Source organism: Hippocampus guttulatus, chromosome 12 (genome assembly GCF_054856545.1).
Source record: "Hippocampus guttulatus isolate MCC_2025c chromosome 12, RoL_Hgut_1.0, whole genome shotgun sequence".
Lineage (NCBI taxonomy): Eukaryota > Metazoa > Chordata > Actinopteri > Syngnathiformes > Syngnathidae > Hippocampus > Hippocampus guttulatus.
The window spans coordinates 8,081,860-8,097,165 of record NC_141272.1 but is presented as its reverse complement, the minus strand read 5'-3'; the positions used below and the strand labels follow the sequence as shown (position 1 = coordinate 8,097,165).

The window sequence follows — 15,306 nt, the reverse complement described above, 5'->3', positions numbered from 1 at the left end:
ACAGTTACTTTGTGATCTATTACTTTTTCACATAGGGACGGGTAGTTTTGATTTTTTTTGTGCATTAATAAATTAAATTGACATTTAGAAACTGCAATTTGTATTTCTTTGGTTAGTTTCTGTGTGATGTTAAAATTGGTTTGATAAACTGAAACCTTTGTGTGTGATAAACATGCAAAAAACACTGAAATCAGGAAGGGGGCAAATATTGTATGATATACAGCATCGTATTACTGCTTCTCCTCCTGCCTGATGTCGCCAAACCGCCCCTAATCCTTGTTTTTCGGGTTCGTAGCGGTCCGGGGGACGCACAAAAATCGCTTCCGTCGGCGCTTATTCCATCAGGGTTTCAAAGTTAGCATCAGTCGTCAGTCCGCCAGCGAAAATGGCAGTCCGTGAGTGACAGGTGACGACAGGTGCATATGGCCACCTCTGCCAAATACATGTTTTATTCTTCTAAATATCAGAGCTTGCATCTTATTATTATCGCACGATATGCAATGAGCCTTTAAATGCTCAAATAGCAGGGGATTTTGATCCATTAGCACATTTTACAAAACTAGATGTACAATCAATTGATTCCTTGTTAAACCATTCTCATCTCTCATTGCATGAACATCAATTTGCAAGTCGTCAGGCTGCCGCAAAACGACAATTAAGCCAGTAAATCAATTGTTGGATGCCTCACAACAATTGATTTTGAGTTTGTGTGTTTGTATTTCACACGAAGCCGTTTTATCAACTCCCACTTCTTCTCCATTTATTGTTCACGTTTTGCCCTGCCCAAAGAGGGCTGGCGGCTCTCATCAGGTGACACCGGACTTGATCCATTTCCCCTAGAAATCAATGGCCAGCCACATTTATTCAACTAGCTGCAAGGGCATGCTTTTAACAGGGCTCGATGGGTGAGGCCAGAATGTTTTGACTTTGCTCACAATGTAACAGCAATGGCAAATGAGTTTTAAGCTCACCATAGTTAAAAACATTTTGAAGGGCAACAGACACATTTAATGTCTCCAAATATTGGTACGGAAATTGATGCCGAAATCTCTCGCATCACTAGATGCCAAATTGTTCAAAGTTTGAGCACAATCCAGATTTCCTACATCTTACGATAAATTTTGGTTTTTTAGAGACTTTTCAATTCCATATGAAATTAGGTTTTTTCATTTCACATAACTCATTTCCTAAAATGTAAAGGGATTCAACTCTCGTAATACATTGCATTTGTGATCGGCGCCCTGTCATTTCAAAATCAAATTAACAGCACACGTATCGACATGTTTGACAGTCATCAATAAATGTCATTTTTGAACAGCATTTAAGAAACCACGCTGTTCAAACATTTGTATATGTAGCGGTCTAGTGCACATACACCTGAATATGCAGACATTATTGTTAGTGTGCTGCGTTAGTGACAAAATAACAACTGGAATTCTCCAGCAATCTGATTTTATGAGCTCTTCATAAAGCTGGTCCTGCATGTGTCTTGCGGTTGCCGATATAAATTCACAAAACAGTAGGGACGTGTAAAATCTGTCAAAACAAAAACTGAATGTGGAATATTTGGCACAGATGGCCAACGATGGCTGAACCGGGGTAGGCTAATGGTTATGATGGAAAAGGGACAGCAGGCAAAATGTTCCCAGGTCATTTGCAAGGTTCACATCACAGATTTCAAAGTTGGCAATAAAAATGAAAGAAAAAAAGTGTCAATGTTAAGTATTCAACGCAGTGAGGACATCCTTCATCTGGCATAAGAGATGAAAGAATAAAGAGGACAGGATAAGGGTACGCGCAGAGGAACAGACAGGTCCGGTAACTGATGAGAGAAGAGAACACTCTGCTCGATGAAGTTCATTTTCCATGCAGCTATTTACTAACATTCACCCGGATGGATGAATGTGGTTTGGCAACATATTTGAAATACAACTCAAACGTTGGTAAAGATATGGCTAAAATGTAGCATAAAACATTTTTTTGTTCCAAAAGGGCATATTGTCTCAAATCAGCACTTCACAGGGGAAGTCAGTATATCTCACGTCATTGCATTTTGTCATTCCATTCAGACAAGAACACGAACTAAAGATTTCCCTGAAATGAGCTTCCTTGATGACTCTCACTCAAAGTTCCCAGACTCCAGTGGCGCCTCAACACGTTGGTCGGGGGTCAGCGACAAAAAGTAGAGACGAAATGTTCGCTGCTCAATGCTTTCTGCTGCCTAGCCGCTAAGGACTTGTCAAAAATGCAAAATTGTTGTCAAATTCCAAGTTGTACTGTTGCAAAGATACTTTGAGGACGATGCACCAGTTAAAATTCTGAATATAACATGTTTAAATGTAGAAAACGAAAGATCAATTGCCTAAATAGACCTTCGTTTATAATGCACTTCCGAGCTCCGCAGTTGGTCGTACAGCGATATCTTTCGGCAGGCTCCTTTTTTCCATTTTGTTCAGTTCCCGGCATTGCATGTCTCATTTTCAGTGGCAAGTAGTGCTGCGGCCTCCACCTACGCAAAAACCTTTCGACCCACATTCTGCTTCAAAGCGGGCAGTGCCTGAGCTGCGGCCACCTACCCGCTCACCAGAGCACCGTTGCCTCCTACCTGCCCATCAATTCGACTTTTCTCTGGATGTGTTTTGTCCCAGCTGGGCCTTCGGTTCTTGCCAGCTTCACCCATATGTGGGACCATTTGTACCTCACACCGTATATCAAAATAAAATTTAGGACAAAGGTTCAGAAAGTTTGAGCAAGACTGCAATCTTAATGAACAAGTGTAGGTTCTATATTCGTTTTTAATCACTACTGGACCCGAGGAAGATTAGTCTCCACTGCGGTGTAGACAAATCAAGATCCATCAATCCATCCATCCATTTTCCGATCCGCTTATCCTCACAAGGGTCGCGGGGTGTGCTGGAGCCTATCCCAGCTGTCTTTAGGCAGTGGGCGGGGGGCATCCTGAACCGGTTGCCAGCCAATCGCAGGGCACACATCGACAAACAACCATCCGCACTCACACCGACACCTCGGGACAATTTTGAGTGTTGCAGTAACCTGCCACGCATGTTTTCGGAATATAGGAAGAAACCGGACTACCCGGAGAAAACCCACAGCCTGGGAAGAACATGCAAACTCCACACAGGAAGGCCGGAGCCAGGATCGAACCCACGGCCTCTGCACTGCGAGGTCGACGAACTAACCACTGGACTGCCGGGCTGCCCTCTACTGATAATAAATGTGCATGAGCCTGTTTATGTTTTATATTTTGTGAAAGACACAAACATCCCTCTACTTTTTCAAAAGGCAAAGTTGTGACCTAAGCAGTTATACTTATTACAGGACAATATTTTTGTACTTGTCAGAAGTATTTCTTAGCTCACGTTGGGGTTTTGTTTTTTCATATGCGGAGCGGGAACGTGTAATGAGAAATTCCTCGATTCAAACGCATCGCTGTTGCACAGCCACATCGTGCACATGGCCTCCGTGCGCTTGTTCATGGCACCACTTGACATTATTGATCACATTTTTGTCATCATTTGTTCAAAGTAACTAATCAGATGTGTCTGGATCAAGTCTGCTCGACTGGATCCAAGAGTATTTCTCGATAAAATCGGTTTGTATACTTGTGGTTTAGGAATCTTGAGAAAACACATTCTGGCCTGCCAAGTCTGAACACAGCACTGCTCCTTGGTGGAACCAACTGTCTCTCCAGCTGTCTCTTTTCTTTCAAAACTGCCATTTCGGTCAATTAAAATCCATTCATTAATTTCACTTGGATGAAAAAAATAGACAAACATTTCATAGACATATCAATCAAATATAAATGTAAATCATTCATGGCCACGGTTTGAAATTTGCAAAAAAAATCTTAGAAAGCTCTTGATAACTTGGCATTGGGAAGGGTTTAATCTCTCTGGCGTGCTTCATTAGACTTGTTTATTAAAGACTGATTTGCAGTTTGCAGAACAATTGCGCCATATCATTCACTTTCTTTTATGTCTTTCTAAACCAACCATCCCAAAAGGTTGTGCAGAAAGTAGCTACGGCAAGTAGCATTCCTGACAAGCTTTTCAGAATATAAGTACTATTCTTTGAGTAAGAAAACACAAAGAAAAATCCTGACATGCTGAGCACATTCACAAGGCCAGCAACTGTGGTTCTACCTACAGATGGAGCTGGCAGGATCAGTAAGTCAGAAGCATTTGAGGGGTTTATGTATACACGTTCATTAGATTTTGTTTTTTTTTATTTTTGCTTAAAGTTTTCTATTTATAAAGACGTGTTTAGGCACAATGACCATCCGTCCATTTTTCCATCCATCCATTATGTCGCTCCCATACTCTGTATTAGATATGAAAAAAAGTCATCTGTATGCATAGTATTACAAAATATAATTAAAAACAAAAGCATGCCGGCAGGTGAGGCAATTCCTTCTCACTTAACGCAGTCGTCACATAAACTGTAGCAGTGACATTGACTGTTTTTTGACAGCACTTTGTATGCAGCGATGGCTGTTTGAAAGTGCTCTATAAATACAGTTGACTTGACTTGACTTGGTTTTGCAGAACAGAAAGCAGTTTTTTTTCTTCTCAGCATGTCTGATAAAACTCCAACAAACCAAGGTGAATAGTGCATGCACCAAAATGCACCTGCGAAAAAATGATAGGAAGCTTTATAGAGAGCCACTGTTGGACAACGTATTCGAGTTTACCTTGGATCCATTTTTCTTCACTACAGGTTTGTGAATCACTCACAGTGATTCATGAAGAGAGATGGCACTTTGCCACATACGATAGAAACCCAGATGGGTCTCTGTGTGTTCTATCCCAACTGTGTTCCTCACCTCTTTCTGCTGGCAGCCGACAGTCTTCCAACGTTATTTACCAAGATGGGATCCAGTCACAAATGTGTAGGCCCGTATAAGCGTAATCCGTTAATGACATTTTCCAATCTCGTTAGATGTGCTAACATGAATGCTTAAAAATGGACAGAATATGGAGAAACTGTGACTGCAGTAGCAAAGACGCGAGACGAATACAAAGCGGACGACTTCCACAACCACCTTCCTTACACAACTGGAACATGCAGCTCTCACCGCCTAACAGTGTGAGAGCAGATTTTAGCTGAGATAGCTTTTGACTTTGCCTAAAATGGTCCTCAAGACTCGGTTTGGCACAGAGGGAGGTAGCTGCTGGTCATCAATTGATCAAACCTTTCTGATCTGTATCCACTTAAAACACCATGGCAACAATCAACCACTATACAAATTTACATTGTATACATTTGATCAATCCGTGTTGCTTGCCCATATTCTTTTTCATTGGTCTGATGAAGCCAAGTTTAAACTTTTTGACCATAATTCCAAAACGTATGTTTTGCGCAAACACAACACCGCTTATCACTAAAAGCACACCATACCTACTTTGAAGCGTGATGGTGGTGGCAGCTTCATGCATTGGGGCTGTAACTTGGGCCAAAGAGGTAATTGTGAACAGTTCAAAATAATAATCGTTGTTGTTGTTATTTTTATTTCTACTCTTGAAAAAAAAAGATTTACCAACATGGAGATTTTTTTTTTTTTAATTATTAATATTGGTCTCAGGCGGCACCTCACAGTGCAGGTTCGTTTCCAGCTCCGGCCTTCCCCTGTGGAGTTTGCATGTTCTCCCCGTGCCGCTTCAAAGCATGTTTCCATTTATCCATCATAATAAAAATGGACATGATTTGAGAGTCAATGCCTAAAAAATTATCCGGCAGATTAACGTAGGTCCCTGAGGTCCTTAAATAGCCCAATAATTGTGATGCCAGACAGGTGCGCAGCAGGAAAACCGGGAACGCCTCTGCCACCTGCTGCACACGAACAGAACGTGATCATGACACTCGAGTTACGAACGACTCTTTTTACAAACAAAAAGTTACGCACAACATTGTGGAGGAAAAAGAGATAACTCATTGCAATAGTTGTGCTGGTTGTTTCTTCATAATGAAGAAAATGTTCACCTATGCGTGTGTCTGAGAAAGAGAGAGATCGAGACAGAGCAATAGAGGGAATTGACAGTCAAGAAGCAGAAGAAATTGACAGATGAAAATAATGTTGCAGACTGACAGCTCTAATAAAAGCTGTCAGACTTGAGAGCAGAGACCCTCTGTCTACTGACCTCTCAAGCTACTACTTGGGGACTAAGCAAAACTAATTACCCACAGCTTGCGCTAAACGTAGCTGTCAGTCCAAATTCATGTAACAGTCAAGTCTAAGAACAAAGGCATAAAAAAAGTGAAACCTCCTGCATTCGAGATGACTGGAATATTCATTCCTACATTCAGTGGCATACTTTTCAATCCAGTTCAGGACTGCTGGTAAAAAGGCATGAAGAAAAAGCAAAATAGAGAACAAAACACAGCTTTGAATTTGAACCTTTACATAGTCATTGACACCGAAGTGCATTCAGTCTTGTGGGGCTCGCTGAGATTTTGCAAGACAAGTTGCATGAGGGTGGCTTTGATTATTGTGCAACTACTTGACACCTGTACTTGACTCGGAAATTCAAATTCATATTCACAATTTCACATTGTTAGACCGGTGGAAGATGGAAGACTGAAATCACAAACATTTGTGATCGGCTTTCCCCGTTCTCTAGGGGTGTTCACACGGCACACATTTGCTCCGGCGCTGCACCGATGTATTTTGTTGCGATATATTTTGCACCGCAGCAAATTGTGTGGAGCGTTCACACGTACAAAGCCGCTGAGCGTGTTAGCACCGGCACAGCATCGGTGCAGCCCCACTTGCGTTCACACGGCAGTTTCTGCAGCGGAGCAAAACGACAGAAAACAAATGAGCTGTCGTGTTGGTTCTTTTTAAAACGTATACACAACTCAAGCGACTACTGGACAGGCACGCCCTTCTCCTTCTCGGTCTCCGTGCCTTCTGCTCGAGAGTGACCGCCCCCGATAACGTAAATCAACGATGACTTCAATGACACTCAGAAAAGCAAACACGTAATGCGCCAAACAGAAAATCAAGAGAGGAAATCACAAAATAAATTATATTTGGGGGGGGGGGGGGGGGGTGAACACACAACAAAGGAAGAAACTACACAAACAACTCCGAGACAGTCCAGTCTCCTACAAAAGGAAAGATGTTACCAGCCAAGTCTTGTGTCGTTATTAAACAAACACATGTCGGAAGTCCGACAGAGCACGAAAGCAACGCATTCTCGCCGTACGTAAACTCTTCACAAGCATTTGCTCTGGAGCAAATTTAACCCAGTTGCGTTCACACGGGCAAATTTACATCGGTGCTGCTTCGCAAACGAGCATTTGGTCCGGAGCAAATTTTTAAACCACCTCCCTGAGGTGGATCAAATTTGGTCCGGTGTAAGCTGTTTTCCGGGGCTACGCCGGAGCTAATTTGCACGTGTGAACGCTCTACTGGGGCAGCCCCGGCGTAGCACCGGACCAAATCTTGCCGTGTGAACACCCCTTCTGTCAACTTATCAACAGACATGTTGTGCTTTTTGTTTGAGTCAAATATTGTAGAACCATTGGAAAAGGAAACACTGAAAATTGCCATCCGGAATTGAGGTTATTCTATCACCGTATCAAAGCCATCCGACACACCTAATTCAGTCGTGTGAACTCATTAACATTTTCTTGTCTCATGGATGAAAAATAAACGATGATGAGACAGTATGACTTCATTCAAAGCAACAAAAAGGTTGCAAAAGGTCACTTTATCCAATCAGTACTTTTTTTTTTCAGGCATGGCTCTGGCGCACACACGTCTGAGTCATTCCACTGACACAACACAACACACAGAGCAAGACAAATCAATACAAATTAATGACTAAAGACCCACAGGTCGGAGGACAGTAAAACACAATAAGAAATAGCAGAGAGGCAGTACAGAACGTCCTCGCCTCTTCTCCTGCTACGGATGTACTCAAGTTCTACACACAAGGCACGTATCTAATGATGCCACAGATAACCCCCCTCCAGATTCAGCTTCAGTTGAACTATTGAGCAGCTGTTGCACACAAAGAAAGAGAAAGAGAGCGAGAGAGAGCCAAAAACAAAGACCTCCATCGCAATGTTTTGGAATCCCCTGATGCCCAGCATCATTTTTTTCCCCAAACATCGGCATGTTCACAAAACCCTGAGTGAGACTATAAATCATTGTCTGAGTCTTAAAAGAGTTCATTTGATTACTTCAGGCCTCCACCTTTTACAGAAATGACTTAAGACACACTCCCCATGCCTGAGCTTGGAAGTGTAAAAACGGTGAGGATTTGAGTTGACTGACTCACCAATCAGCAAGATTCAGTAACTTTGCAGCATAAGGGATCGAGCAATCTATTTTTCGATGTATATTTGTGCTGTCAAGTGATGACAATCTTTTCAATAATTGATTGCACAATTCTCCAAAATAAATCGTGATTCTTCACATTCTTCTATTTTGAGTTATTTTATTTCCTGAACCAGATATTTACTTGAGTAAAATCTCAGAGTTCATGTAAAATCATCAAATAGTCATTGGGGTAATCCAAAAGTAATTAAATAGTCATGTATAGATCTGTATTTCATTACGATCAGTTTCTACATTTATTTTCGCGATATCCTGGTAATACTAATAACCACAATCCCTTTGGTAAGTGAAATATCACTCCATATCCTACTGTACGATAGGAATACACTTATATGCCCAACAGTACATCCAAATTACATTTAAGTAATTTGTTCAGAAATTTGCATCAAATGACTCCAATCATGCCGAATGCAATTGCTAGAAAGCACGAATTAGGTACAAATAAGCCTCATAAACTCACAGATTTTTTTTCTCTGATATTCACGAAAATGAGAATCCATCAGGATGAGCCAGTTGCATTAGCTGTTGCGATGACATTAATAGAATCCAGAAATGTGGGTGTATTTAATGGTTGAATACACGCAAACTATTAAATACCTTTAATCCTATAATCCCATAAAACAACCTTGCGTCTTCCGAAATGAGGCGTCTGATTATTCAATAATACTCGGCACAGACCGAGTTTATTATTTGAATGTTCAGCAGAGGAATCATCTTTTAGAATATAAATAAAGATGTTTTGTGGAATATTATTATGACATTGTACTCTGGCCATGACGTACATGTGATTGACCATGTTGACTGGCTGTCAACCAACAGGCCACAAGATGAGTTACAAATGCACAATCAACAAATGTTTTCATGATCACGCAAATAATCTGGACAAAAATAATCGGATGCTGAAAAATGCTGAGTGTGTGGACCACATTTTGCGAGCCATGAGGGTACACTGCAAGATGGATTGTACCTATAGTAGGAATGAACAATCGCAATACTAAATAAAACACTTCTTTGAAACAAAAGATGTATCTGAACAATACGTAACTAGAATAAGAAACAATAAAGGCTAGAAACGCAACTGGTAACTCAGATAAAACCAGTGTAACCCTTTCATGCGCCTTGTAACCTGAAAACATGATTAGCGGCCAACTGTGGCGACCGCTGTCCCTGAAAGGGTTCATACTGTGGCGCTTATCAGCACCATAAAAGCCACTCGACAACGGCTTGAAGGCATTCCAAGCCAGGCGCAAAATCATTAACATTCATCATAAGCTAGATGTTCAGTCAGATTCTTTCCACTTCAGAGTGGCTGAACTCATCTAAAGTAGCGGCCTTAGTGTCATTGCGTGAAAAAAATTCAATGACTATTTTCCATTCAAATCACAGATGTGCTCACCGTCCAAACTGTGAGTTTAGACACTGGTGATGAACAATTAAGCAGAAACCAGGAAATAGTGTGACCACCAATGCAAAAACAAACAAAGTCAGTGTGTGTTGCCTTGTGCCCTGCCTTCCAATGCACAACTGTTGGCATTTAATTACACAAACGGACAGAGACTTGGAAAACAATCTTCACTAAGCACATTTATCATCTTCTGCAGACCGACTCCCATTTACCCGTTTTCCACATTTTTATTACATTGCAAAATGATTTGTTTAATTTGCATTGTGCTGGTTGGACATCTTTTTCTGTTTGTCAATTCAATTACGAGGCGCATAAATTGATTTATGCTCAATCTTGGTATGAGGGTGCAGGGATGTTCGGATACATCTTTGGTGTAGATCTGAAGCATGTCAGTTCATTGCAAGATGCTGGTCAGTCTCAGTGTTTTTGTCAAGGTGTTTTTTTTGTTTGGGATAGGAGAGTCTCTCTCTCTCACAAACACACACACACTCACACAGGCGCGCGCGCGCACACACGCACACACACACACACACACACACACTCACGTGCGCGCACATGGGAATCCGCGCAATAGCTCACATGTGGGCACACTTGCAAAACACGCACGTGCACGTAAACACGCGCGCGCGGTCACACGCGTGTACACACACACACACACAGACTCACACTCTAACTTTTATTTACAGCCAGCTTGCAGCTCATGTGCTCATTTAGCAGAATTAAGTCAACGGTTGCAGGACCGGGACTTTCTCACAAGTGTTTTTTTTTTTTTTTTAAACACGAACCGAAGTCACTTACGGATGAACCTTATCAACTCGAATCACAAGCAGCGCACCAAACATTATATTCCCCCATCCAAGAACAGTACAAGAACAGTTTCCCTGTGTGAAAAAACGATACCAAATGAAATAAAAATACAGCAAAACGTTTTCTTGCCTTGAAATCCAAAGAGGAAACCGACCCCGGAAATCCATACGGTGTGTATCCACAAGTAAGCCATGTTGTAAACTGGTCCGGTCTGAAAGCTCCGCGCACAGCCCGAAGATGCGTCTTCAAAGGGTAATTTCCAGCACAGGGGGGGGAAAAGCGCTGCAATCGAGGCTGAGAGCTGCAGAGACGAAAAACCACAGTCTGTCACTTCCTCTTCTGATGCCTTCACATACATTGAAATGTTAGCGACCTCTAGCGGAAATCCAGCTCCCTGGATTTCACGCGCGTGCGCGTGCTTGTGTCACTTTCATCATCCTCGTCAAGCATCGTCAGAGTCTGATAGTATCATCACCTTGTCACAAATTATGGTGCCAAGTCTTGTCCAAAGGCGTTTTCGAGAACCACATGCCCCACTGCACTGTCCTAATAAAATACAACGATGAATAAATCATGACTTTAGATCTCATGTTATTCACCTGAAGGAAACATAGGAGCCATTAAATTCAGTGCCAACGTTCTAGTTCAATATTTTCAGTTTGTCACTTTGTGGTGCCTGCTCGGTGGAGTTTGCTTGTAATTATGGATGCACTTGGTTTATCCCCAGGAAGCATTAAATACCCCATTCATTCTCCTTCTATGTCACCTGCTTTGCAACCTCCTTGACCATATTTCTAAGTAGCTGGCATACTGAAAAAGTTCACCTGGTCTATCGGTACTCATTCACGGGTTGCATGAAGCGAAGTTCCCTTCAAAACCAAAAGTCATTTTACATGTACATGTTCCATGAAACATGACAGTCTTCGGTCTCAAACATGAGACTGGATTGCTTTCTCTGCAAATCATTTGCATGAAGACTGAAACAGATGCAACAAAAACAACCACTTGGAATCATGGCTCTCTGGAGGTAAATTCGTTAATATGCAATACTTTCCGCTGATGATTGTGTGTAATGAGGAAGTCTATCGTAGGCAGATGGCAAATTTAATGCGTTTGGAGAAAAAAAAAAGATTCCTCATTAGCTCGTGCCGCTAATAGTTTTGGCGGGGACAATGAGACATATGCAAATGCTGAAGGAGAACATGAACATGATGAAAGGAATAAATGAAAGCTGTTCTTGTATGTGTCAAATATTTTTGTTTGAGTCTACACCATAGCGTTCACAAAAAAAATCCTCCATGTTGCTTACTTTCAAATGTCATTCATTTCACAGAAGGCAACACATTCAAGTTTTACACCCAACACAAAAGTTCAAAGCTCCTTGCCGCCACATGTCTCGATTCATTATTAATTTGGCGCTGACTGTCTGCGAGCAAAAAACCTCAAGGGTCAGTGGGAAGCCTCAAGCGGGCGTGTGTGGATATGGATCGGAGAGTATAAGGATGCAATCTACCGCAGCCATCCCCAATTAACGGGCCGCGGCGCAAATCCAGCCTGCGAGAGCAAAAGGAGTTGAGCCCGTGTTGACTCAGTGACGCTATAACCTAGCCTAATGTCCATAAAGCGAGTTTGGCTCTATTTTAACCTCATCCCTTCGATGCCCTTTCTCACACGTGCGCGAAAGTCACACGAGCACTTGCTCATCATCATCTCTATTAGTCACCAGCTAGCCGACTGCCTCGGCAGAGCGGAATACTGCATTGCCAGGGAGTAAATGGAAATAATGCACAAAAAACAATATGGCCTTTGCAAAGAAGCTCAATATGAAACAGGAGAAGCTTCCGTTTCAGTCTGAGAGGACGCACCGGTTTGCTTTTGTTTTACCAGACCACACCACTGCAAAACAGACGTGCAGACCAAGCGTACTTCAACACTATGCGTGCTACCAGCTTGAACGTCAATTAGCCAACGAAATGTGATCAGCGTAAACACAAAATAGCAAACCTAATGAGAAGTCCGTTTCACTGCATCACTGCAAATTTCATGGACCCTTATTACATAGCCGAAGAAGCCATTCGCTGATGACAAGTTGATGACAAAGTGCGTGACTCAAATGGCAAGTAAAATGTCGGCTAACAGCAATTTGAAGATTTTTTTTTAGCAGATACAGTGATCCCTCGCTCTAACGCGTTTCACTTTCTGCGGCTTCGCTGTTTCACGGATTTAAAATGGCTGTTTTAAAGGGCTTTATAAATTAATCCGAGTTGAGTTGAGTGATCACTGTTTCACAAAGTCACCAATAACAAAACGACAGTACTGTAACAGCATTTTTTGAGAAATAATTTACTCTTAAATGGGCATTCTACTTGCCTAAATCATCCATGGTAATCCCACTCAATGTCCATAGCATGTTGCTCTGTTTCAGGACCACGGACAGAGGTGGCAACTGTTTCCATGATGTTCCCACTGAGTAACTGATGGTGAAGGCAAGGCAAGGCAACTCAATGAAACAGCACGTCCAAGCATTTACAAACACAACAGTCAATGACATTCAGAAGCATCGTGGCAAAAACCAAAGTCACAAATCACAAATACCTCCAAGGCAAACCTCCCGAGAGTGAGAGAGTAACTCGAAACCTATAGAATAACTGCCCCCTCTGTAAACAGATGTGCCAGTCAAGCTCAGGAACCCCCATTATGGTTATTCTTCTTTTGATTGAGAAAATCAGGATCAAGTGCTGAGGTCACTTTCTCCGATAATATCGTACGCATCCTGAGCTCACCAGACACTTAGCTGCAGTAAGGCGGTAATACCACCCTGTGTGACGAGCCCACCCCCGAAGAGGTAGCCCACTCATAAATATATGAAATCGCCCCGTCAACATCTGTCTGTCTATTCGGCAGTGCATGTCATGTCTGGATTGAGACGCATTTGTTGCCATGTCGTATTACATCCATCACACAGTTGCCTCATCTCTGTTACCTAAAAAATGGATCATATATAAAAATTTCAGAGGTAAGAAGCTACCGCGACTCTTCTAATGAGTCCTGCAGCTCTAGTTTTTCACATTGCACTCTGTCCTGAATAAAAACTTTCCTCTCTACGGCGGGTGACTGCATCCCAAAGGTTTGGGTCCCACCCGACTCACAGCTGATTACCTTAGACTCTGCTGAGAGAGTTTGATTTATGACTGTTTTCCTCATTATGCTCATGCCCCCAGCACCAACACAGTGAATCTCATCTGCAAAAACTCAGGAATGTTTCCCAAATGAATGTCTTAATTACACACGCGCACACACACACACACACACAAATGTCCGGGAAGTGACCCATTCATGGGAGATGAATCGTTGATAGTTTGAGATGGCACAAGCTATGCAGGGGACATCAAAAAGCAATGCTGTTTGAATTTTTGGGGGCCTCAGTGTGTTTTATTTTTTTAATTAATTCTTTTTGTTACTGCATACCATTTTATTCCTCCAACAGGAAAAAAATCAGGTCCCCATGAGGAAAAAGAGTTCAAATGCATTTGAGGGGCTCCTCTGAATGTGCCAATGAAGCCCCCAACCCGCCGTGTGTGTGTGTGTGTTTGTGTGTGTGTGCAACATGACAACCTTGTTTAAGTAAGTGAATATTCTGCTAAGGACCGTTTGTTTGATCATATTTATTATTGCTACTAGGTTTCCTCCCTGCAATATCTGGCTGGACTGAATGGAAAAGAAAGATACCTCTCTTAAGGATTTTCGAGTTAGGTCTCTGCAGACTTGTTAGCTCTTTTCCTTCTGTGTGTCCTGTCAGACACCAGTCAAAATGACCGATTGTGTGCATTCTAATTCTTTTGCTGAGCATCCAGAATTGTCTGTGGTCCATTTAGTTAGTTTTGGATTCCACATTCATTCTGGTAATTACTTTCTGCAATTTGAAATTCAAATCTTGTGGGAATTATTGACCCGTTCGTGTCTTCCATCAGAGTCTTCTGTTTTTTGCAGTGTGTGAAAAACAATATGATGGGGAAAAAAAAACGTTTTTGAAAGTTATATCGCACTGCGTTACTGCGCATTTCGCAGTTGGCTTTTATATGCTACTGAAATGATCAGGAAAAGAAAAGGGCACAATAGCATTTGAGAATACTTTATCGTTCATGCGCACTGCTCAGGCTCGGTTAAACAGCAGAGAAGCAAAAGTGGTATGACCGAATGTTTTGTTCAGCTTTAAAAGGACAGTCGATGGAGTTTATGTGTGGGTGGTCTGAAGAGCTTGTACTCCTCCATTGATTGACCACATGGCACCATCTTTGTCTCCGACAGACGACAAGCTCGATGAGACAGTTGGATAGCTCTCACTATAGATTGATTTGATAGGCCAAAGTCAAGGATCGGGCAAAGACGATTCTAATCATCCCTCTTTTGGAGCGCAAGAACAAATACTGTGTTTAATTCCAGTCATGATGATGTGGCTTTGCATTTCTGCAAATAGTAGTTTGGGGGATTTAGATTTTTTCCCAAACCATGTTGTGACATGGCATTTTGTAAATGTTGTTACTTTTTGATTGTAAGTGACAAAGCCGTCGGTGGGGCAAGGGGGGCGGGGGGGGGGGGGTTCAATGTCAATGTCTCTTGGTGTAATATTTCCCATTCTTGCTCTGTTATTGTATTTTTCGCTTCATAAAGCGCCACATATTTTCAATGACATTTTGTTTTGAAGGTCCCAGAACATCCAAATCGAATT

At 42.0% G+C, this 15,306-nt stretch overlaps 1 protein-coding gene across 1 annotated transcript in view; it reads right to left on the bottom strand.

The window, feature by feature from the left end:
• Positions 1 to 10,869, bottom strand: part of lsamp (limbic system associated membrane protein) — a 99,984-nt gene extending 89,115 nt beyond the window's left edge. Inside the window, exon 1 of the mRNA XM_086125892.1 lies at positions 10,707 to 10,869. Within this exon, the coding sequence (XP_085982018.1) occupies positions 10,707 to 10,770 (64 nt within the window). The 5' untranslated portion in view covers positions 10,771 to 10,869. The remainder of the gene's footprint in view (positions 1 to 10,706) is intronic.
• Between the last annotated feature and the right edge of the window lie 4,437 nt (positions 10,870 to 15,306).